Below are 25,044 nucleotides of genomic sequence, written 5' to 3'. Positions count from 1 at the left end.
TGGTATCTTCAACCAAACCAAACCAAACCAAGGCAAAGTACCAGTACCAAACCAAAGTAAAGTACCTATAGGTAATTTACTTTGGTATGTTCAACATTTTCATCTTATAAACTGATAGTTTTATTTCATATCCATATCTGATCTTATCTTTATATTTATTTTATTCAGGACTTTAAAAAAATAACTGCACACTCTTTATGTATTTATGAATTGAAAAATAGGTTCTGTTAGATTATTTTGATTATGACAAAGCTCAGGATATCTATCTGCCTGACCAGTAGGTTTGAGATCATTTGAATCTAGGCAAAAACACCAGTGTTCAATGGTTTTAATCGACCGTCGATTGGAGCTTGACAAGAGAAGACTAGTATGTACAGAGTGTACTTTTAAACTGTGTATTAGCCGATTACTCAATATTCTATCAGAGTTGGCCCCTTAACGTTAATAGACTGCGAAGCTATCAAGGGCCTACAGTACGGCGAGCGTGATAATAGCTTACGAGGGAGTAGCTTAAAAAGGCGGACGCGAGCAGCCAGAATACCTGATATCTCTGTCTCTAAGACCGAAGAACTTCGCGGTTAAATACCGCCCTTCCTCATTATGTATTCAAACGTGATTCTAAAACTACGTTCTGGGCGGAAGTGGTAAGTTGAAATTAAGAATCGATAGAAAGGAACTTTAACTAAAATTTAACTGTTAATAAAATTAACATAATCCTTACATATGGAAGCAAAATCAAAATATATTTACTGTTCTTCATTTATTTTTATTGCAATTTTTTGGTTATTAATGTCTTCCTTTGTTAAATGTTGTTGTCTTCCTTTTCCCCAATACTTTAAATCATCAAATCGTGTACATATATTTCCTTGGTTCTAACTATTATTTAAATTCGTACTAAGCTAATCAAAATAGAAATTTCGACTAAATCACAATACAATTTAAAATGCATATTTTATTGCCTGAGCTGTGATATCTAAGTTCGTCATATGACTGTGTATTTGACCACGATAAATCTTTTGATTTTCGTTTGCTTCTAACTGCCGACTGGATGATGACATATATAATTAGGAATCAAGATTGCCCATCAGTAAAAGGTTCAGAACAATATTTCTTCTACGTCTAATTACCGAGGGTTTTTTTTAACATATGTTGGAAAGCAAACCTGTTCACCGAGTAAGAAAGAAGTTAGGAATTACCTTAAGTCCAAAAAATAAACAGGGTTCAATTAATCCTTGTGGCAATTCTTCTGTGGGAATTTAACTTGTTAAGCAGGATGTCTTCTTTAGGTTAATTAACTTGAATAAAAGAGTCATCATAGAAGATTATTTAAACCATTAAAGGTCTTCTTTATTTTTATTAAGCTTTTTATTTTGGGTCCCAGAAATTTTACTTGGAAGTATCGTTTCCTTTAAGTTTATCAAAACGCTTCAGACTATTTCAGATTAGATTTATTATTTTATTATTAACTATTTCAATCAATTATTTTCGTAGGCGGGTTCTTCTCGTTTTTTCCCCAGGAATTTGATCACTTTGGGGAATTTAGAAAATCTCTTATAACTGAAAACAAGGTCTTGCAGCAATATACGTAGGCTTGTTTATCTATTTCCCTCAAAGGAAAGGCATACGACCTGTGGTCTTCAGAACATTTTAAAAGCTTCGCTTTTAATTTTTAACAGCTCTTTTTTGGGGGGGCTTGAAGGATGTTATTTTTAAAATGCTATTTTTCTGTTGTACCTTGCTGTTTCACATTAGCCTCGATAAACATAAAAATATATGGTAAAAATGTAAAAAATGTTGTTAAAAATGTATCGAATGGTTTCTAGCGGTGATGATCAGCGGTGGCTCTTAACATTTGTCCTGTAGTTTTAGAGGATATTGAGGGATCCGCTAAAGTATATTTTCGAAGTTGAAAAGAATATTCATTCAATATGTGATTTGGATCTATTGAACAGTATTGAAGCCTTTTTTAACATGTTTATATATATATATATATATGTGATAGTTTTGATGCGTAGTCGTCCCAGCACAGTGGCAAGAAGAGACGAGGATGACGAAACTATATTCCGACAAATCAACAATCTTTATTTTCACATGTATCGAATTAATTTACCAGACACTTATTCAGTCATAGTTAAATTTCTGTGTACACTGCTCAAAAAAAAAAAAAAAAAAAAAAAAAAAAAAAAAAAAAAAATGGGACAGTGCTATATTTCCCGTTCTACTGGGCCGATTGACAAAATTCAAACTGCGTTTTTCATGTCTCGGAAGCGCGACTTAGGATATATATTAGATTTATATATAGCACTATTCTAACATAGGTATTTTGACATAAAATCGGACTTTTTCTGAAATAACATACCAATTTTTTTCCATATTTCGATTCTACGACTCAAATTATGCCAGAATACTAAGTTTTGTAAAAATCGTACGACTAGTTTTTAAAATATTAGCTCTCAAAATTTTAGCTCCTCAATGTTAATTGAATTTGGCAAATATTTATTAATATCTCTTTTTAATTAAACTTTTTTGATTTTTTTTCTCACATTTCGAAATTTAGTTTCCTTCCAAATAAAATTTACCCATTTTTTGTGTTTTATTTTTTAAATTTCTATTTTTAAATAATTTTTATAAATTTTTCGAAAAAAATTTTGAATTATAACCTATAAAATTTTTACCATCATCATAAAGCAGGTGTATTTTTAAGCATATCTGCAAAAAATTAGACTTTTTTATTCAAAATTTTCTAAGATATACACGAATTTACATATTTTCGCGTTTTGAAATTTGGCATCTTTTTTTTTGAGCGATAATAACGCCAAATGTGGTCTATGGAATTTTGTTACACTGTATTGCCACAGCTATTTTTAACCTTAAATTTCAAGTAAAATTTTACGGAGAATTAATTATATGAAATTTTTTCCCTCAATAAGGCGTAATAAATATTTATTAATACTATATGAAAATCTATTTTTTTAAATTATAGATGATATTATTCAAATTTTTAACAATTTTTTTTAATTTCTCTCTTTCTTCCTTTTTAAAAAAAATAAGAGTACATTTTTCTAAGATTAAATTTTTACTTTCGGCGTTTTATCGTCTGCTACTTTACTTCGTTTAAATCGAATTGTCTAAAACTGAGAATTTTCGTTTAATGTTTATTTGAATTTTATGAAAATATTTTATGACATTAACTGCATAATTTATTTCTAAACAAACTGTTGCTTTTGAAGTGGCTGAAAGAGCGGCAGATACTATCATCCATATTTTTAAAGCACAGTATATTTTTATAGAAACATAAGATTTCGAATATTCATTTATATAAGTCAAATTATGATATAAACATACAACCCTCTAGAGACTGAATTAGTGGAAGTTCAATGGCTATGTAGAAATGATCTGAAGCTACTTAATGGCTGGATAAGTCAGCAGCTTCTGTGGACAAGTAAGAATAATCATATAAACGACACACAACATTCTGGATTCAATTAACTACGAGGATACGATGTTTATTAAATGAATTTAAGAAGTTTTAACACATAAAAAATCGACTCATTTTTTATCCTAAAATGTATTTTTGTGCGTAGCGTATTTTCATTATATTCTTAATTTTTTTTTTATCCTAAAATGTATTTTTGTGCGTAGCGTATTTTCATTATATCCTTCAAATTCTAATTTAGAATGTAATTGTCAAGAACTGAATCCTAATCAGTAATAAAATAAGTAATTATTACGGTTATTAATAAATCCTTCTTATAAAGTAATTGCAAATATTTCAAAAAACTTTCTGTCTGAATGCAAATATTTTTCTATGCAAAATATTTAATTTTATATTAATCAAGATTGCACACGATATTATTTATTTGCACTTCAATTTTTACCGTCAGCTCTAGTAGAAGTAACAAATCGATTATATTTAATTAAAGATTGGATTGGATTATTTAATTATGGCAAAGCACACGAGGGCTATCTGCCTAAAGGGAGGGATGCCTTCGTGGAGGACGTTCTAAGGGAAACTATCTCGTATACACGTTACACATGGGGAAGTCCACGAAAACGCCCATACAGCCAGCCCGTTCGCGGGATTCGAAGTTCAGACCGAACTACCAGTGCTCAGCGTCTTTACCGCTCGGCCGCTGGTGGGCTATTTAATTAAGGAATGACCATCTAAATTTAGAAACAGCGTACCGTAACAGCAATTCAATTATTGGCGCCGTATCTTTCATGTTACTCCCGATTGGCAAGCTACATGATTTTTAATGAGTATTGAGGTTTTGCTAGCAACTTCATTTGGAAATCGCGCTTAAACTAGGTTAGTTGGTTATGTGAACATAGAAAGAACATGGGAGCTATTTGGTTAAGATGCTTTCATAGAGAACCTTTGTAAAGAGAACCTAGAAAACTACGAAAACCAACAATGCAGCCTGGGTTAGACTTCGCAACAAACAATCAGTATTTAACAATCTTCAAATGCTAGGCAACTGGTGAGGCTCCAATTTAATATTTTATTTGTAAATATTTAAAATATTGTTGTATACTTAGACACAAAAAGTAGAATTTAAGTTTCGTTAACTCGTTAGTAAACTACCAAGCCGTAGTGTAAATGAATATTCAATTTCTTTTGCAATAATTGTATTCACTTAATATTCTTGGAATTTGAGCTAAAGAAGGAACGTTCTCGGAAGATTAAAGAAGTGTTTAAATCCAGTGATATAAGGTTTGTCTTAGAAGCTCAGGATGAAAACGATTCTGCAATTACCCCAGTAGTTGACTTGTAAATGGCTGTGAATTAAGCAGATGACTTTTAATCTTACGTTTTCAGTCAGACAACGTATTCCAAATGTTTTGTATTGCATGATAATTCATCTTTTCATTATTCAATAACCAGTCGGAGAACCGCTTGTGTTCCGAAAATAAGTATGTGTACTCAATCGTCCTGCATGTTTTTCAAATTTTTCTTGTGATTTTTTTTCTTTCCCCAAAACTAAAGTTGCCTCTCAAAGGAAAGTTTTTTGATATTGAGAAACAAAAGGAGTATGACATCTACTTTTAGAGGCATGTCAAAAATAGATTTCTACAAGCCTTCTCTTCCATTACATGTTGTGCAGTCAGACAAAAAGTTGCATCAGCGTAAATTCTAAAATCTATTTTTATTACACTCTGATTACTTTACTAACATACAGTGAATATATACTAAATCTTTTACTTCAGCTTAAGTAACTCGGAATTTTTGACGGAATTGTTGTCGGAACTAGGGGTTAGAAGATAAGTCAAATTAAATATTTCGATAACCCAATAAATTCAAGGTCGAATTTCAATATTTTATTTTCGAAGTGAGGGGAAATTTTTTCAGTTTTGGTCAATTATCCTAAGTATATTTGCTTCGATTCTTTATTTTTCCATAAAAGCGAAAAATTTACGTATGGTATACATATAACGCATAGCTTCAAATGAAAATTTAGTTATAATTAAAGTTCCACATTGAAACGGTCATAAAACGAAAACTACTGGATCAAATGTTATCAAACCTGGTAATCGTGTAAAGGAGGTCATAGGAATTTATTTTCCGCGAAAAAAAGGAAGTTCCAAACCTCACCACCAGGAGGGAAATGGCGCTGTATGCAATATTTTTAAACGAAATATGGATCGGAATCTAACTTAACCTTTTGTTACATGGGTTTAATATGTCATATACCGTTAATAAATTTTGAAGTAAGCAAATTACCATTTAAAGGCGTTAAATTCGATAAACGTTGAGTGCGCCATCCATGAAAGTGAGAAATTCGTCCGTGAAAACCACGAATTAGCGATTAGAAAATGTGAGATCGCAAATCACTCGCACAAGTGCGTACAATCTGGAAATCGTTTTCTTACAGATCGCTAATTTGTAATATTTGAAGCCTGAATTCGGCCCTAAAACATGAAGATACTGATTCAAAACGCTTTTAATTGATTTAGGCCAAAGAAATCCCTCATGTTATCTACCTAGCTGCATTGCATTCTCCTACTGCATTCGATTGCATAGCAGTCATTCCACACCGTTTAGTGTTGAATGACAGTTAGTTTTATAACTGAACCATTTTTCTCTGAAGAGCAGTCGACAGCTGGACCACTGTGATTGCAGCTCACTTAGAGTCAATGTTAAAATGTTTCGTGATACATGAACTGCAGTAACGTGGCATTTTAGATACTACGATTTTTATGCAGGGCTGGGCCCCACCTCACTGTGTCGCATAGCTACTTTCACGAATGAACGTCAACATTTCACGAATGAACGTCAACATTTCACGAATGAACGTCAACATTTCACGAATGAACGTCTTATAGGCCAACACTTCCCCTCTTTCCACCAGTCCTCAACCTTTGTGATTTTTAGCTATGGGGTTTTCTCAAAAGCACTGTTTATGGTGATAATCTAAACAATTTGGCAAAAATGAAAAATGTGATACACTGACATGTCCGTAACATTCCTCCTGATATGCTAAGAGCTGCTGTTGAGAATGCAGTAACAGGATTTAACTTGCTTTCGGAAAATGCTGGACGCTACATTGAACATGCTTTGTAACACGTTTCGGAAAATATTAAACATATTTTAAACAGATGTTTTCGTGTCTTATTTCATTTATCAATCTTGTATACAGCGCCATTTTCCCCCTGGTGGTGAGTTTTTGAACTCTTTATTTTCCGCGGAAAATAAATTCTCGTAACCTCCTTTACACGATTCCCAAGTTTGATAACATTTGGTACGGTAATTTTCCTTTTATGGTCATTTCAAATTGGAACTTTAATTATAACCACCATGTAAATTAAACTTTAAAAATTTGGCAGTTTGGTTCAAGTCCCAGCTTTAAAAATATATATATAAATATAATCTTTTATATTAATCCTCTTAGAAAGAATGTTTTTTTTTAAGAAGCTAATTTTTCTCTCGCGTTATAGATTGTATAAAAAAACATGATCTTTAATATGATTTAGATTGTTTCAGCTGATATAAGAATCGGGTTACTCGGTGGTACAGAATAAACCCTGCTGGACTGTTTTATTTCTTTGTCATTTAGCAAAAATCTTTTAATTAAAATATTTATCCTTTGGACTTCGCTTTAAACTTTATTTATAGTTAAAATAACTAGAAAATGAAAAGCTGTCTTCAGCTGAAACGCAATTCATGTAATTGATATTTTTAAAAATTGACAAGAATGCAAAATTTATGGAAGTCTAGCAATCGAAAAATCTTAATTTTCTTGTGTGTGCACTGAAAATAACTGTAGAAGGAAAGAACAAAATTAAGGAGAAAATTAAGCAAACATTTGCAGGGAAATTTGGCTGTCAGACATACCAAGAACACATCTTGGTATGTCTGACGCTTTTGAATATACTTTCGCTTTTGAATTTTGCTTTTGAAGTTGGACGCTTTTGAATATACTTTCAGGATATTTCAAAGAATTTAGGTGTTCAAAGAAAAAACACTTGGACGTGTACACCAGCAAATACCATCAATTGAGCTTGTGGTTAACAGAAAAGACAAAAACGATATCATTGCAGATTAAAGTGAAGAGCGACTGGTTTTAGATTATAGGGTTGTATAAATTTAAATTACGTTATAGAACATCATATCGCATCATAAATGGAGAATCCCATGATTTTCTCATTCGAATTATTTGAAAATTCAGAAGTTTATCCAGTGATTTATGTGGATATCACCTAAAGATGTTTTTTTTTTCTCCTGATGAAACAGCGGCCGAGCGGTAAAGTCGCTGAACGCTGGTAGTTCTGTCCGAGGTCCGAATCCCGCAAACGGGCTGGCTGCATGGGCATTTTCGTCGTTTTCCTCATGTGTAACGAGTATGCGAGCCAGTTTCCCTTAGAAAGTCCTCCACGAAGGCATCCCTCCCCTTAGGCAGATAGCCCTAGTGTGCTTTGTCATAATTAAATAAACCAAAACCTCTTGATGAAACCACTCTTTCCTTTCATCTCATAACTTCAAAATGTTTAGCCTCTAAAGACTGATAAAGGCTCTGACCAAATATTGATGAAATGGATTGAATTGGATTATTAAGTTACGTCAAAGCAGGGCTATCTGCCTAAAAGGAAGGATGCCTTTGTGAAGAACTTTCTAAGGGAAACCAGCTGGCATACACGGTACACATGAGAAAATACACGAAAACGCCCATGCAACCAGCCCGTTTACCGGGATTCGAACCCCGGAGTGACCTACCAGTGTTCAGCCACTTTACCGCTCGGCCGTTTGTGGGCCTTTATGAAATGGAAGGCGATAACTTTATTTAAAATGATTGTCAGAATTATCAAGATATTTCGAAAATTTGGATACTTTTTAATATACTTGCGGAATGCCTAAAAAAAAAGGGCAAGAATAAAGTAGAATGCCTGAAGAAAAAGAGAAGAAAAAATAGATTTTTGGGTAAAATTTAGTATTTGTATTTTTTTTTAATTTAAAACTTTTTAACTTATGATATTTGATTCTTACGATTTCAAAAATAAAATATTTGACTAAAATATGAATAACATTTAAGAAGCCAAATGTAGGATAAAATTGTGTAAAGCAATGGGCACAATGATAAAACTGTTTAAAGCAGTGTATGCAAGTCATCCTAAGTTAAAATGTCGCAATCCTAAGTGAAATGTATCTCTTATTTATATATATATCTTTTCTGAACAGAACATTGAAAGGCGTGTTAACTGTGTTTTACTGTATTTTCTCTTTTAATATATGCAGTTTTCAAACGCATCGTAGTCTGGGTTACAAAGTATTCCTACGAAAGAAATGCAATTCAAATAAATAAAATCAAATTCTGGAAAATTTATATTAATAAATATATTAAAAATGCTCAATTCGAAGGAATAAATAGAAAATTTTAAAACAATTATCTGAAGAGACAGTTCAACACAAACAATTAAAATAAAAGTATAAGAATTTAAAAATTACCTAAAATAATAACTATGACAAAAATACATATAAAGAAAACTATTTGAAAAAAAATAAACGCTGCACCTTTATTTACGCAGTTCGAATAGGTAAATAGAAAATTTTAAAACAGTTATTCGAAAAAAAACCATGCAACTTAAAACAATTAAAATGAAATTCGAAAAAGAAAAAAATACTTAAAATAATAAGTTATAATTAAAAATATAATATAAAGAATATTATTTGGAAAAAAGGAACGATGGTGACTTTTTTTCCTCTCACGGGAAAGGAAATTAGGTTGCCATATATTAAGAAGTTCGCCAAGTGAACTATTCTTGGCGCAAACTGACAAAAAAGTGCCAACATAAATTTGTGAATTTCTCCGTAAATTTCGCTCCAAAATTTACGAAATTTCATATTTAGGCGTAATTTGAGTCGTAGAATCCAAATATGTAAAAACATTGGTATGTTATTTCAGAAAAAGTCCGATTTTGTGTCAAAATACCTATGTTAGAATAGGGCTATATATAAATCTAATACATATCCTAAGTCGCGCTTTCGAGACATGAAGAACGCAGTTTGAATTTTGTCAATCGGCCCAGTAGATCGGGAGATATAGGACTGTCCTTTTTTTTTTTTTTTTTTTTTTTTTGAGCAGTGTACATTGGTTTTTTTAAAGAAGTGACGTAGGCATTTGAGAAACGCACCGGCATGAGGATCACAAAGTAGCACTTAGGGAAAAGAATGGAATGAAGTAAATAATTCCCCAGAAGTGACTTAGGGATTTGAGGAGTTCAGTGGCGCGAGGATGTATGCATATGTATGTGTGTATTTTAATTACGGCAAAGCACACTAGGGCTATCTGCCTAAGGGAAGGGATGCCTTCGTGGAGGACTTTCTAAGGGAAACTGGCTCGTATACACGTTACACATGGGGAAAACCACGAAAACACCCATGCAGCCAGCCCGTTCGCGGGATTCGAACCTCGGACCGAACTACCAGTGTTCAGCGATTTTACCACTCGGCCCCTGGTGCGCAGGCGCGAGGATGAGTACTTACGGAAAGGAATGGTAATTCGTCAGCGATATTTATATTACGTCAGATGTAACTGTCTAGACAAGCTATGATTGTTTAAGTTGATTTGGTTTATTTAATTATGGAAAAGCACAATAGGGCTATCTGCCTAAGGGGAGGGATGCCTTCGTGGAGGACTTTCTAAGGGAAACTGGCTCGTATACACGTTACACATGGGGAAAACCACGAAAACACCCATGCAGCCAGCCCGTTCGCGGGTTTCGAACCTCGGACCGAACTACCAGTGTTCAGCGACTTTACCGCTCGGCCGCTTGCTTAATTTGAGGTTGTTACATAGAAGGATTTCGAATTCGAGATAATAGATGAACTTAGGGGGAGAGCACCAATTCTAGAGTCCTTAATTTTGAGGTCACCAATTATTTTTAAAGCAGCTATGGTATTTTCTTCTAGCTTACGTTCATAAAGTACGTATATGAGTGAAAAAAATATTATGCCATTAAATACATAAGCGAAACTGAAAATTTGAAACCATGCAAATGTTAAATTTCAGAAAAGGTAATTTCATCAATAATTTTTTAAATGAATTAATTATTTCTACTATACTTTCATTCATATTAAATTTAATCAATCTTTATTTTCAGGTTTAGGATTTGCTTTTGCAAATACCTTGTTTCAAGTTGTAGTAAACCAATACTTTGAGAAACACCGAGCTACAGCATCTGGCATCGCTTTATCTGGAGCTTGTGTCAGTAGTCTAGCATTTCCTATCATGATAGAAGCCATCTTGGACAAGTTCGCTCTGTCGGGTGGTTTCCTCATATTGGGAGGTGTCGTTATGCATGTGTTGCCACCTTCGTTATTGCTGAAAGCACCACCATGGGTTGAGAATCCACAGGAGTATGCCAGACAGTGTAAGCAAACCTCTAAACATTTCCGATTAATATTTTGGGTATATTATTGTTTAATTCTTCAGTTATTTTTTGGATTAGAAATATATTATCATTTATTGATGTGAAGTGATACGAAAACATTAAATATAAGCTCTGGTAAAAGATGAAATTATAAGCATTTTCCATGAAAACATCCTCCTCAAAAATCAAACTAATTTACTGTATTCAATGGCTAACTTAGCAGCATTCTAAAGTACCTATTATAAACATAATAATTTTAAGGTACTTTTTTATATAACTCGCAATAGATTATTATGATTTTTAATTTCTTGGCTACTAGTATGTATATGGTACGTAACTCTCCCATGTTATCTATGATTATGATTAAATCTTTAGGAACTAAAATTATCTAAAAGAACACAAGACGTATAATTCCAAAAATTTTTGTTTTAATGTTAAAATCTGTTTACAATTTTTTGTTTGCATAAAATAAATCCTAAAATACTTCTTTTTATATGTATATTGTTTACCAAAGTAGTAAATTATTTACGGCAGGATATTTATTTTTATATCTTTGTTTTATATTTAACTAGTGAAAGTACACGATGCCAGTTAAGTTAGATTGAGCGTAATGCATTTAACAACAGAGAGGACGATACCGATGTAGATGTAATTCTTCTCTAATAACGATGCAAATAATACGATTTATAATAGTCATACATTTTTCAGTCTGATGCGATATGGAATCCACATAAAAAATTTCGATAGAAAAATAAATTAAATCTCTCTCATTATATCAGTAACAATGGTACGCAGTTTTTAATGATTTTCGTCTTTCTAACGAAATGGTCGTAAGAGCTCAAGTTCCATCCAGTATTTCATCTATATTCAATTTTTATCGATTAAACATGGCAAACGTTTTATCATAAAATGATCAGAAATCAATAACGCGAACAATCAAACAAACACACAAACAGACGTTCTTCTTTATATGTATAGATTGTGTAAAACTTACAATTTTTTTTATTAACAAACTGTACGATTTAGCGCTTTTAGATCTGATTAAAGTCGTACGAAGATGGGAGTAGTCGAAATGGCTTCCCACGAATTTTTGGAATCGGGAATAATGTACTTAATGTTTGGCAATGCTATTTTTATTTCATCGTAAAACTTAGAAATTTTTCATTATCAAATTTCAGTCTTCTGCGTGCAATTGCCAAACTTTTCGAAAGGCTTATCGAGTCTCGACTCACCACTTTTATTAATGAAAATAACATCATCAAAGACCATCAATTTGGATTTCGCCAGGGATTCTCAACGACTCAGCAGATCGCCCGAATCATGGAATTCATAGGTGAAAATTTTAATAAAAAGGAAGTAGTTGCTGTTATTTTTATGGACATAGAGAAAGCCTTCGATAAACTTTGGCAACACGGTCAAGCTGATGAACTATAATTTCCCACCTGCCATCATCCCTCTAATCGCTGATTTTTTTAAAGAGCAGAAATTTTCATGTTAAGATTCAAGATAACTATTCCACCATAAGAAAAATTCACGCGGGTTTACCACAGGGGTCGGTAATTTTCCCGCTTCTCTATAATTTATATATTAATGATCTCCCTAATATTGAAAATATTCTCACTGCGTGCTATGCCGATGACACGGCACTTTTATGTCACTCACTTAATCCATATCATGCAAGAAATAAACTACAGAATGCCACTGATTACATTTTACCCTGGTTTAAAGGATGGAAAATAAAAATTAACCCCGAAAAATCAAAAGGGATTTATTTTGAAAAAGGAAATATCCCTCAAGACTTCGAAAAAATTACAATGAACGGACAAATCGTGTCACGTGACCACCAAGTAAAATATCTAGGTGTTTATCTCGACCGGAAGTTAGCTTTCAAATTTCATGTTAATTATATCAGAGACAAAGCACAATGTGCCTTAATGAGCATTTACCCTTTAATGTGCAAATATTCGAAGCTAAATATCAACATTAAAAGAACATCCTATATACAGACAATCCGACCCATAATTTTATATGCCGCCCCGCCGTGGGCAGCTACTGCACGTTCAAACAGAGCAAAGCTTCTAAGTTTTCAGAGTAAAACTCTCAGATTCCTATCGAACTCTCCGTGGTTCGTTAGGAACACTGTCATCCATAATTCTCTAAAGATTTTACCATCAGATGCCGAATTACTTTCTTTCTTTGAAAAAAAAATTTTGAAAACAAAAGGTACAAGAGTTCTTTCAAAGGGAAAACAAGAGTTCTTTGAAAAACAAGAGGTAAATTTAAATATCTTCCATGTCTCCTGCAATGCCCTTATTTCACTTCCATTAGCAATTCTGAAACATGCTAGAGGGACAAATTATCAAATGATTTCCCGTTTCATCATCATGAAGTGAACTAATTACCATTTTGTAAGAAAAAGGGTTAAAAATACTTTTAGTGTTTGTAAAAGACTTCTATCAATCTTTTACCAAAACCCATACTACAGAAATAGCTTCCAAATGAAGATCTATAACATGTTAGTAGATTTTTGCATTTCTGAATTTGGGAATTACAATTTCACTTTCAAACCGTTGTAACTGGCTTCAAATGAAAAATTGTCAAAGTATAATTATTTTAAGATACTATAATAGCGCAACTTGTAGCATTTATTATTTAAATTAACCAGTCATTTATAATTTCAATCTTTCCTGTAACTAACTGTTTTCCTCGCCGGAAATGTATAAAATAAGTTACAATAAATTTAAGCTGAGGTTTTTGGACTGAAAGACAGAGCATGTTTATGCCTATCGAAACCACGTTACTAGGCTTCACCAGCTCTGACAAGATTGAAATTATTCGGTTATGCGTTATAGCTGCCGTCATTTAAATTATTACACCGGTGAGAAGCTCTCAGCCAACTTAGTATTAAAGTTAAATAGTGTAGTCATAACTACTAGCTTACATTTTAAATTTTGAATTTGACTGTTACTTTAAGTTGCATCGCCACAAATATTGACTGATTATGCGAGCACGAGACGTTCATTTTATGTTCATGCTCTGATTTAAATATAAAGGTTTGTTTTGAACCTTTTAACGCAATAATTCGTTGAGCCAGAATTAGGAGTTCTATGCCAGTTTATGCTGTTAAATGAAGTAATATACTATAAACTCAATAACTGTTTAATAATGTAAAAACAGGTATGGGATATTATCATGTATCAAAAGATATATATACTTCTAATACGGTCAAGACAGGGCTGCAAATATACAAGTTTGTATGAAAGAAAATAATGTTAAATGAAATATTAATAAAATAATTCTTGTGTAATAAAGCAATAGAACAGGCGTGGCTGCAAACGTATCTGCGTGGCTACAAAGTAGGTGTTATATGTTGAAATTCAGAAAAGTTTGGGAGTCGCAATGAAATTTTTCTAGAGCCATGAGTCCGTCTTTGCATCATTATAAAAGTAATTAAACAGGTTTTAAATGAAACAAAGCACCTGATAACTTTGTAAAAAGAAATGAAATTAACTGATTATTTTCTTTTGGACACTGAGTAGGTTTAGTTACCATAATTCATGCATACATTTTATTGGCATAAGGATAGTGCCCTGTGGAATAAAATGATGCATATACGCAAAAAAGTTTTAATCTCGCTTTGACTTCGTATTTTACATTAAATTCATTTCCAGCCGTGTTATTATGTTAACACAAAGAAGATGTACTATTTCTAATTTTTGTAAATAAGACAGAAATTTAGAAATTTTGGGATGCCAGTTTCGGTTATCTTAGTATAGCACTTTTATTCACATCAAACTATATAAAGATATAGATATATTTTACCAGTAATATATATCTACTTGCTTTTATCCGAACGTTGGCTGCATTACTGTTGATACTGGCATGTCTTATTACTGTATTGAGTATTTTCAGTACAACTTAACTACTTGTCCCTTAACATGCATTGAAAACTTAAAGATGCACTTGTTTTAATTTTCAGTCTCGCTGTAAATCACGGCAGACGGTTCAGACGGGAGTAAAATCGCGACTCCAGGTAGTCAAATAACAGCAGACGGGAGTAAAAGAGAATGTGCAGAAAATATTGAAACTCATATAAATCAATACAATGTGTTATTAGCTAATTTAATCTGCCCGAATTACTCATTATATGCCATATTTCTTTCTAATAACTTCCTCTTTTTATTCCTGATAAACGTGAGATTGAAAAAATAGCACAAAAATTGTTCTAGATTATCTCAGATTGGAACGAAACATCAAGTAACTTTCATAGCAAAATAAAACCAACTTTAAAGATGCGAAAAATGCTAAATATTCTGTAAACATACCAGGAAACAAAAAACATAAGCATTTAAAAATGTGATTTCATTGATTTCTAAAATGTTGAGATACTGCAATCGAGAAATACGTAATTTCATCAACAAGTTGCAACCGACGTAACTTACAGAAATCGCAGTGCCAAATATTAATCATCATTGCCAACTCAGAGATAACATTGAATTTCAGTTAGGGGGGAAACATTACTCAGTTCGCATTATGACAATGCGTATGTTCAGCAAAATAAAGTGAATTTTAAATGTTAATGATTTTAGCTTTATTTAGCTTACCGTAGCCTAGGGGGTAAATTTTTCTCACGCTACGAAGTGTGGTCCTACAAAATTTGAGAATGAATCCATTAAAAGTCCAGAACTGAAAAAAAAATCAAAATAATTACTATTGTGTTGTAGTGGCCGAAACCGCTATGCAAACCCTGGGTTGTGACATCAGGCTGAAAACAAAACACAGCATAAAAAAATTTATTGAATGCTAAAAAAATGGCTACGTACAATTCTGAAGAGAGAAACCTATCTTTTTCAAAAATCAAATTCTATACATCAATCGTGCGAGAGCCATACGTGGCTCTCGAGCCTGCGTTTTTAACATTGCCAGCAATTTAATATTATTTTAATAACAACTATTTTTTACAACTTAATATTATTTTAATAACAATTAAATAATTATAATTCTGCCCGTGATTTCATCATGTATCTGCACTCTGAATTTGCAACTTAAAATCATTCGTCGTAGATTTATGCGACCTTATCACAACTCCTCTCTCATAAAGGAATTTTTCTTGACTATGGAAGGAAAAATTCTAAATACTTTTCACTGCTTTCAAAACACAAGTGGTAACCATTTAAGTGATAATAGAGAAGCCAGTTACATTACCCTGCACTTATTTCTAGATAACAAAAATGCAAAAATACAACAAAAAGATTAAAATTGTGAATTTACACAAAGTACCTTTTCAGTTTACAAAATGCTAATACTTAAACATTTGATTCTGACCATTTTGAAAATGAAACACACTATGCAAACAAATTTAAATCTACAAAAATATAATTCCAAAACGCTACAAAAATCATTTTTCAAATAACAGTTTACAGAACAAAAAGGATTGGCTCCTCCATATACTTCATATGCTAAAGTTCCTGCTGTCCGTAGATCTGATCTCGAATAATCAATCACTGAGATAGGACACTCTTCAACATTTAGAACTATATTTGGACGAGGTCCCAATTTCTTTTTCCTGACTTTATGATTTGTCAGTTCATCCAAAGATAACCCGCCAATGGCTGGTAATGTCTCCTTATACATTGCACGCCATATAGCATATGCATTTGATTCAGCATTATAATTGAACATAATTTTTACAGCAAGGTTATTTGGAAGCAATTTCTCAGAAGAAAACGTCTTGATAGAAGTGGGTTTTTCGAATATCGAATTCTGCAGATCTTGTGTTCCTTCAGTATGCGATTTAATAAATTTTGTTTGGTGCTGAACATTAGCATGAGTTTCTGTTGCTTGTGCTTCCGAGAATTCTGCTGGTGAAACATCCCAAGGATAGCCCTTTCCTCTAAACTGATGTCTGGAATTTTAATGTCCTCCTCCGTATTACTGGTTAACTTCCTTTCTTCCGAATGCTCATTATTGACGGCCCTTTCACTTTCTATCTCTTTCTCTTCTTCCGATCTGGAATCTAAGTCTTTTGCACTCGCTCTCTCTAAACTCCTGCGCGCATGCGCCTGACTACGAGTCTCCACAGCATTCAAGAAAACCGGTCGTTCCTTAATTTCCTCAATCAACTGTGCAGTTTTATTCCCTAACAAATAGTACTCTTTATCTAACTTTACCGGAGTAACCACTGCCTTTGTGGTGACCACACCAAAATCACCTTCAATGGTGACTTTCGCCAAAGGTAAACATTTACATTCTGTGTCCAAAGGCTGTTTCACCCTCCGTTCCTAGATTATTCACCAGATTAGCCTTATTCTTTTCCAGCGATGGACAGTTAGGTCGGATATGTCCGTCCTTTCCACATTGGTAACACCTTATTTCCGCTGTTTCTTGAAACTTGCTTCATTGAAAACTTGCTTTTTTTAGGAGCTTCCACTTTTCTATGCTCCTCTGATTTAATTCTTTGATGACCACTACTTTTGTGATTATAACTACAGTTAGAATTTATATACCTCTCTCTATCTTTCTCAAATGGTTTCTTTAACCTCACTCTCTGTTCTAACTTCCTCATATCTCTTCGCAAGTCGCATTTCTCTGCTAGAAATGGAAGCTGTTTTAAATTCTTCAAAATTGTCTAAGTAGTGCTCTCTTATTTCTAGAGGTACTCGCCGCTTAATTTGCTCAGTGAGCATAAGTTCCTTAAGACTTTCAAAATCTTGAACTTCTACTGAATCCAACCAATTCTCTAAATAAACTCTCAATTCATACACTAAATCCACCCATGACATTCCGTTTTTTCTAGAATGTTCTGCAAATTTTGTTTTTAGTGCCCAAGAACTAAGCTTGAATCTCTGCATGAATAATTTCTTAAAATGCTGATAATCATCCCCTTTATCCGCTGGTTCTTTCACTATTAACTGGGCTACATCGTAAGGTAATAAAAGAATTAATTGCGAGACCCAATCAATCTCATTAACTTTCTCTTTTTGAGCTTGTTTCTGAAATAGCATAAATAATAATGAAATATCTATATTACTCGGTTCAAAACGCGGTACTAGATCTTTCAAATTAACCTTTTTTTCTCTAGATTGTTCAACTTTCGAAACCATGGAAGCTAGGCTATTAGTCTGAACCACATTCATCAGTTTTAACCTTTCTAATTCAAAAACTCGCTCCCGCTCCCGTTCCGCTCTCTCTTGTTTACGTTCCTGCTCTGCTCTCTCTTGTTCACGTTCCCGTTCTGCTCTCTCTTGTTCACGTTCCCGTTCTGCTCTCTCTTGTTCACGTTCCCGTTCTGCTCTCTCTTGTTCGGCTATTTCTTCTCCTTTTCTCTGCTCAGCCGCAGCCCAAATTCTTGCAGCGTATTCTTTCGCAGCCTTTTGTTCATATTCCTCGGCATTTAGAATAGACTGCCTAATTTCTCTTACTCTATTTGCCTGAGACACATTTGTTTCAAACTCCTCCGCTAACTCCAATAGCAGAGCTTTAGTAAATTTCCTCATAAACTCACTCATTATGGAAAATTAAAGAAAAATAATCTACCCCGAATTACAGTAACACAAAAACAACAACAGGTTAATCTCTCCAAAACTGAATAATTCCCTAACAAATCTGAACACAAATTGCCTTACAACACTTAATGATAATACCTATGCCTACAAACAAAGCGTATATAAAAAAATGCTATATAAGAGGCAACCTTTTCCTGCTCTATATCTAAAATAAGCCTAGTCTCGAATAACCGAATAACTGCCATAACTTCTCCAAAATCACAAAAATGGTACTCACCAATTTTGAAGACACCTTCGATTGACTCTCCTGGCACCACTTGAATATTCTTCCGGGAAATTTCACGGTGCTACTTTGGTAGACGGTTGCACGGATTTTGGCGAGTTTTTGGCAATTTTTCTTTTGGCGAGTAATACGACTTATGGTAAACCCATTGCTGGATAAGTTATTTATGGTAACCGATACTTTGTTGACATTTTATTTAAAAAATATTGCGTGTTATTATGCATAAATTCCGTGTTTTAAATATTATTTATGGCTTCTAAATATTAAAAATCAATTTAATTTTGCATTTTTATTTGAAATAAAAATTTTATTCTTTATCATATTTTATGAAATTTTATTCTGTGGATGATGTAATCAGTGACGTCACCTTACTTTAAAAGTAATTGGTTTTAATATCTATAAATTTAATATGATGTTTTAAACATTATTTATGGCTGTTAAATATTAAAATACAATTTAATTTTGCATTTCTTTTTTAAAATGATTTTATTATGTATGATTATTTAAATAATTTTAATTCTAGGCGTGATGTAATGAGCTCTCTGATTGGTTATAGAATATTTGTGCATTAATGAGCTGTAATCAGCTCCCTGATAGGTTGCTGAAAATTTGTGCATTACCGCGCCATTTTAAAATTTAATTCATATCTTCGAATTCCATCAAAAATGTCTCCTTCAAAGATGAATGTTATTTCTGATAAGTACCAAGAATTTTTGGTTTTGGAATCAAAAAATTGTCCTTTGAGACCTTATTTTCGCCAGCCTGGCTTTCCTAATCAAAGATTTATTTATAAATTCTTACAAGGGTCAGAGGAAATTTATTTTAAAGTTTTGGAGGAAACGTCGCTAATTGTTTCTTCAATGAAGTGCGAAAATGTAAATCACAGATGAAGACCGTTAGAAGAGCCGATTCTGAGACGGCCGTATATGATATTGTGGTCATGTTGGAAGAAATAACCGCTGTAACGGTAAGAAAATTATTAGACATTCCTCCTTTTTTACCGACAATAAACTAATTGCTGTCATTTTAGCTCTAGTGTACGAAGCGTTCTTATTTACTTACTTTAAAGTATTTAATTTAAGTAATATTTTAATTCTTTTAAACGTTGGTATGATGGTTTTTAATTCGATATTCAATTTACGTAATATTTTAATCCAATTAAACGTTGACGCAATGTTTTTATAGTGGTATTTTTATTCTATTTCTATGCTATATGAAAGTAATAATTTAACCTTTCTATAGTATTTTCTACTCGTAGTAAATGTATTTATTCTATATAATATATATATATATATATATTATATATATATATATATATATATATATATATATATTATATTCTATATAACGTATTTTAAAGTATTTAAATTTAATAATATTCTAATTCTTTTAAATGTTGGATGACGTTTTTTATTTCGATATTCAATTTCAGTAATATTTTAATCTAATTAAACGTTGGCACAATGATTTTATAGCGGTGTTTTTATTCTCTTCTTTGCTATATAAAAGTAATAATAACCTTACTTTAGTATTTTATACTCATAGTAAATGTATTTATTTACACTTGCCTGCCATCTTAAAAAACGACATTTTCAACAAAAAAAATTAATCCATTATTTCTAACGATATTTATTTTTTTTTAAGTTTCGAATACTTTACTATGCATAAAAACAGCGTTTTTCAAGATGGCTGACGTTTGTAGAAATCGCGCCAACAATTGCGCCAACGTAAATCGCCAAAAATCCGTGCAACCGTCTACCAAAGTAGCACCAATTTCACTATTTTGCGGCACTAGATCACGCTTCCTCCGGCGTTCCCTTCTGACACACTGTCACTTGTCACTAAAGAGGCTTCACCACGCGAACTGTACTTGCACGCAAAATTAGATCGTACTTGAAGAGAAGAAAGTCTTGACTGTTCACATAAAACTCAAGTTCACAGGCGAAAAAGTCCGTTCCTAAATTTACTCTCAGGAACAATCCTAAAAGCTGCCACCAACTTTTAATATTTACTGCTTTTGTGTAGTGGCCGAAACCGCTATGCAAACCCTGGGTTGTGACATCAGTTTGAAAACAAAACACAGCATAAAAAAATTTATTGATTGCTAAAGAAATGGCTGCATACAATTCTGAAGAGAGAAACCTATCTTTTTCAAAAATCAAATTTTATACAATAATTGTGCGAGAGACATACGTGGCTCTCGAGCCATCGCCAGCAATTTAAAATTATTTTAATAACAACTATTTTTTACAACTTAATATTATTTTAATAACAATTAAATAATTATATTTTTGCCCGTGATTTCATCATGTATATTGCACTCTGAATTTGCAATTTGAAATCATTCGTCGTAGATTTATGCGACCTTATCACACTATATAGTCTTTTATATGCATTCTTTTAAATTCTATACGTTTCATATTATGTTCTGAAACTTTTGGATTACTTCACAGAAATCAGACGCTTTTGAAACATTCTTGAATTCATAATTGTGGTCATCTAGAGTTTTAGAATATTTTCAAAATAAGCACTCTTAGTAGAATTTCACTTTACAAAGCAATGTAAACTCAATAGATTTCAAATCTGTCGTAAAGTTTCTCCGTACAATTAATAATAATAAATAAAATTAAACTAATTATGTTCCTAGTTCCTAGATCTTAAACTAATTATGTTGCTAGGAATAAGAAGTCTAATAGGAAATTATGTTCCTAGTTTGCCTAGTTTGTAATAAATTGAGTGATGAAAATTTCTAATTTGTCTGTGCTTAATCATTTGATCCACCACGAAAGGTATCACTTGCTTAAAATCAAATACACAAAATTTCATTTAGTTTTGTTGCTTATGTTTTTTGTTTCCTGGTATGTTTACAGAATATTTAACATTTTTCGCATCTTTAAAGTTGGTTTTATTTTGCTATGAAAGTTACTTGATGTTTGGTTCCAATCTGAGATAATCTAGAACAATTTTTGTGCTATTTTTTCAATCTCACGTTTATCAGGAATAAAAAGAGGAAGTTATTAGAAAGAAATATGGCATATAATGAGTAATTCGGGGAGATTAAATTATCTAATAACACATTGTAGTGATTTATACGAGTTTCAATATTTTCTGTACATTCTCAATGTAGATAGATATGTGTTACTTATCCACTTTTAAATCCGCAATATTTTAATTGAACAAAAGTTGAGATACACTATAGAAATCATTCTGCTCTTTAAGATTTGTCATTTTAATTTTGATCGGTTGAAAAAAAAATAAGTTCTTTAACTTTTTAAACAGTGTAATAAATTTAGAAATTCATTTGCAGATTACGAAATAATTAAATAAATCGGACTTTTCTTCTGGTAACTTCATATTTTTTAATGTAGGGGAATTGGTGAATTCCACAAAATCAGTTGGAACAATGGACACCATAGGTTCAACAGAAAGGGAGAATACAGTAATTTCCACAGAAATAGATAATACCGTAATCTCAACGGAAAAGGAGAAGGAAGATGAATGTATAAAAAAGTGCGAAATCAGACTTGTAAGATCAACGTCTCTTAGCAATTGCCTTGTAGAAGAAGTTGAAGTATGCAGCGCATACAGGTGCAATTTTCAGAAGGAAACGCCCAGTGGACTGCTATGTCAAATGGAAAATTTTGTAAGGAGGAGATCGGAAGATGGTGTCATCTGTAAACTGTACAAAATTACAGAGTCATCGGATATGGATGATAGGCTCTTTACACAGGTCAGAACTGTTTTGTTCATTGTATTTTATGATTTATATTCATGTATTTTGGGATTTTCGGTAATCGCACTTTTCTAATAAATTTTTTTGAAAGATATATTAAAAAGTATTGGAATTGCTAAATAAAGCTATGTTGAAAAACATTATTTAAATTAAAAAAGTTCTAAAACTTTCAATAGTGCGGTTGTTTATTGAGTAGCTAAATCATTCAGAAATCTGTGAGGTTGCAAATTACAATTAAATCTCTTTAAACAGCAAATTATTCAAATAGTACGACACTCTGCTTGTTTAGGACAGATTATTTTTGTCCCGACCAGTTTGCTCCCATGTAATGTACATTGTTATAGCTCCTCTGGAGACGTGAACTCCTACTGTTTGGTGATTTTCAAACTTTCAGGTGTATACACCATTATCAAGAAGAGATTAAAATTTACATATCCGTAGGTAATTTTTAATATACGTATTTTCCAAGCACTTTCCACCTTATCGTTTAGTGTCCAAGTAGGTTATCATTAATCTAGGCCTAAAAGTGTGGGCACAGAGGGCTTTAACCAATAAACACTTTTTGTTTTTTTTTTTAGTTTAGTTTCTCAAAAAATAATCCCGCAAGTCTAGAGCAAATTTTCTTCATAGTTGTTATGGAGTACGGAACTTGTGGTAAAATTAGTGAATGTTTGGTGAAAAACTAAATTAACTACAGAACACAAGAAATGCGAATTGCCCAAAGCAACATTTGCCAAAATGCGTATTATCCTAAGAGTATCTTTGAATAAGATTCCTCTTTCAAAAGAGAAGAGCAAAGATTATTTACGGGCGATAGGTGGTAGAAGGAAATAACGAAGCTTCAAAAGTCTAGGTTTTGTTGACTGTCACGCCGAGTGTGTAAGAAAATTTCCTTTAGGCCACGAGTGCTGCTACACTTATGCGCCAATTGCTTCCGGTAGTAGGACTTTAGAACATCTAGTACGAAACATTTAGGGACAGACATTCAGTTTAGAATCGTTCCTCAAGAACTAAGTACCTAAGAAAGAGTGTGAGATTCGAAAGCTATTTCTTTTTTTCCAAATATTTTTTCTGCAGTGACAAATTGTTGAACTTTTTGTGTTAAAATTGTTTCCCCAATTTTTTCAAGGCCTAGAAAAATGAAAGCTTAATTTTAAGTGAAACAAATAGCTGCGAAGAAGAAACCAGCTGCGAGGCTTTCAAAAATTCGAAGCGATGAAGAACAGTTGGTTTCTTAAGAAAACATAATTATAAACAAAATAATATCTTCAGATTCTCATTCGAATGCTGATAAATGCAGTGATGGTATAAGCGACGTAGATGCTACTGATCATATTTGATTAGAATTGGTTGTTAAGAAGAAAGAGAAGTTGATAGACAACGAAAGCACAATTCAGTGTAATGAACGGAATGAATTTAGCTGTCGGCAAAAAACAGTTTCTTTGTTTCAGCTGTCAACAATCATTTTTCAAATTTTACCTCGTTAATACTCCAAGAGCTGTCACCCTAATAGGGATGGCGCGGTCTGATCAGAATTTTTGCCGTCACCCGAATATGGATGACGGGCATTAAGGATATAAAAATCTGTATTTTTAGACGTTCTCAACGATGTCACAACTAAATATCTGCCTACGTCAGAACATCCTCTTAAAGAAAATGGGAAAAAAAAAAAATCCTCTTAAATAAATTGAAATAGAAAAGAAATTTGGAAGCCAGAACGTTTTTTGAAGTAAAGCTTAGATTAAATGATTTCAAGAAAAACACTGGTTGTTTTGAACACGGTTTGGGGATAGTCGGCATCGGTAGGTAGTGCTTTCCGAGAAAGAGTGAAAAACGACGTTGTGAAAAGTGTAAGACCTTTAAATATTTATACCTTAAATAAAACAAAGTTTTTTTTTTCAAATTCTCCTAGAACAAATGTTATCTTATCGCTTCTAAGCGTTCTTTGGAACAAAAGATAGAATAATGTGATGCTAGATGAAAAATGACTGGCACCAATAAATTTTAACCTTTTGCCATAGGACAAATTTTGACATAAAATTGCTTTGAAAATATTAATCTGTAATGCGTACACATTACATATAGAGCTAACTTTAAAGCATTGATATTTTGCGCACTTTGATTAGAAGCCACTAGTAATCAAAGAACGGGATAAAAAAATTTCGGCTAATCTTTGGAATATGGTAACAGGTAGTTTGGCGACATTTTGCTAAGGCGATAAAGGTTACCTAGCACTTTAGCAGTGTACATGGATAAAGTCAAGAGTGTGCGCAATGCCATTTTTGTGCAATTCTAGGATTTTTTTAAGTGAAAATAGATCAACGTGTACATGGATACCGTGTATTCGCAATTCTTAAAAACGCGGTAAGCAGTTTGCAATTCTGCACTTTCTCCCAATTTCGCACCTAATCTTCGTTATGATTAAGCATTTTGTTCCATAAAAGTTCTAGCATAAGCGTAATTCCACTGGTGTGCAAAAATTAAGGACGAGACGGTTTTTTCAATATAACTTTGCACAAAACCTTTCCAAATCAACACATTTAATACCGTAAGATCGCCAATACGTAAGGACATGAGTAATGTAAGCAACACTTACTAAAAGAGAAATCTGAGGGATAAAAAGAAGCTTTATTGAAAAAGTAGCATGGAGCGCAATG

The 25,044-nt window shown here is 32.7% G+C and overlaps 1 protein-coding gene across 3 annotated transcripts in view; it reads left to right on the top strand.

The window, feature by feature from the left end:
- Positions 1–25,044, top strand: part of LOC118194552 (putative monocarboxylate transporter 5) — a 50,575-nt gene that overhangs the window by 14,727 nt on the left and 10,804 nt on the right. For all 3 annotated transcript variants that reach the window (XM_085806534.1, XM_035365692.2, XM_035365694.2), the window contains exons 3-4: positions 10,597–10,866; positions 22,023–22,384. In XM_085806534.1, the coding sequence (XP_085662660.1) occupies positions 10,597–10,866; positions 22,023–22,384 (632 nt within the window). The remainder of the gene's footprint in view (positions 1–10,596; positions 10,867–22,022; positions 22,385–25,044) is intronic.

Source organism: Stegodyphus dumicola, chromosome 1 (genome assembly GCF_044657685.1).
Source record: "Stegodyphus dumicola isolate Sdum_Otavi_A_Nest chromosome 1, ASM4465768v1".
NCBI classification, from domain to species: Eukaryota; Metazoa; Arthropoda; class Arachnida; order Araneae; family Eresidae; genus Stegodyphus; species Stegodyphus dumicola.
The sequence above is the reverse complement of the archived record's forward strand: the minus strand, read 5'-3'. Positions and strand labels throughout refer to the sequence as shown.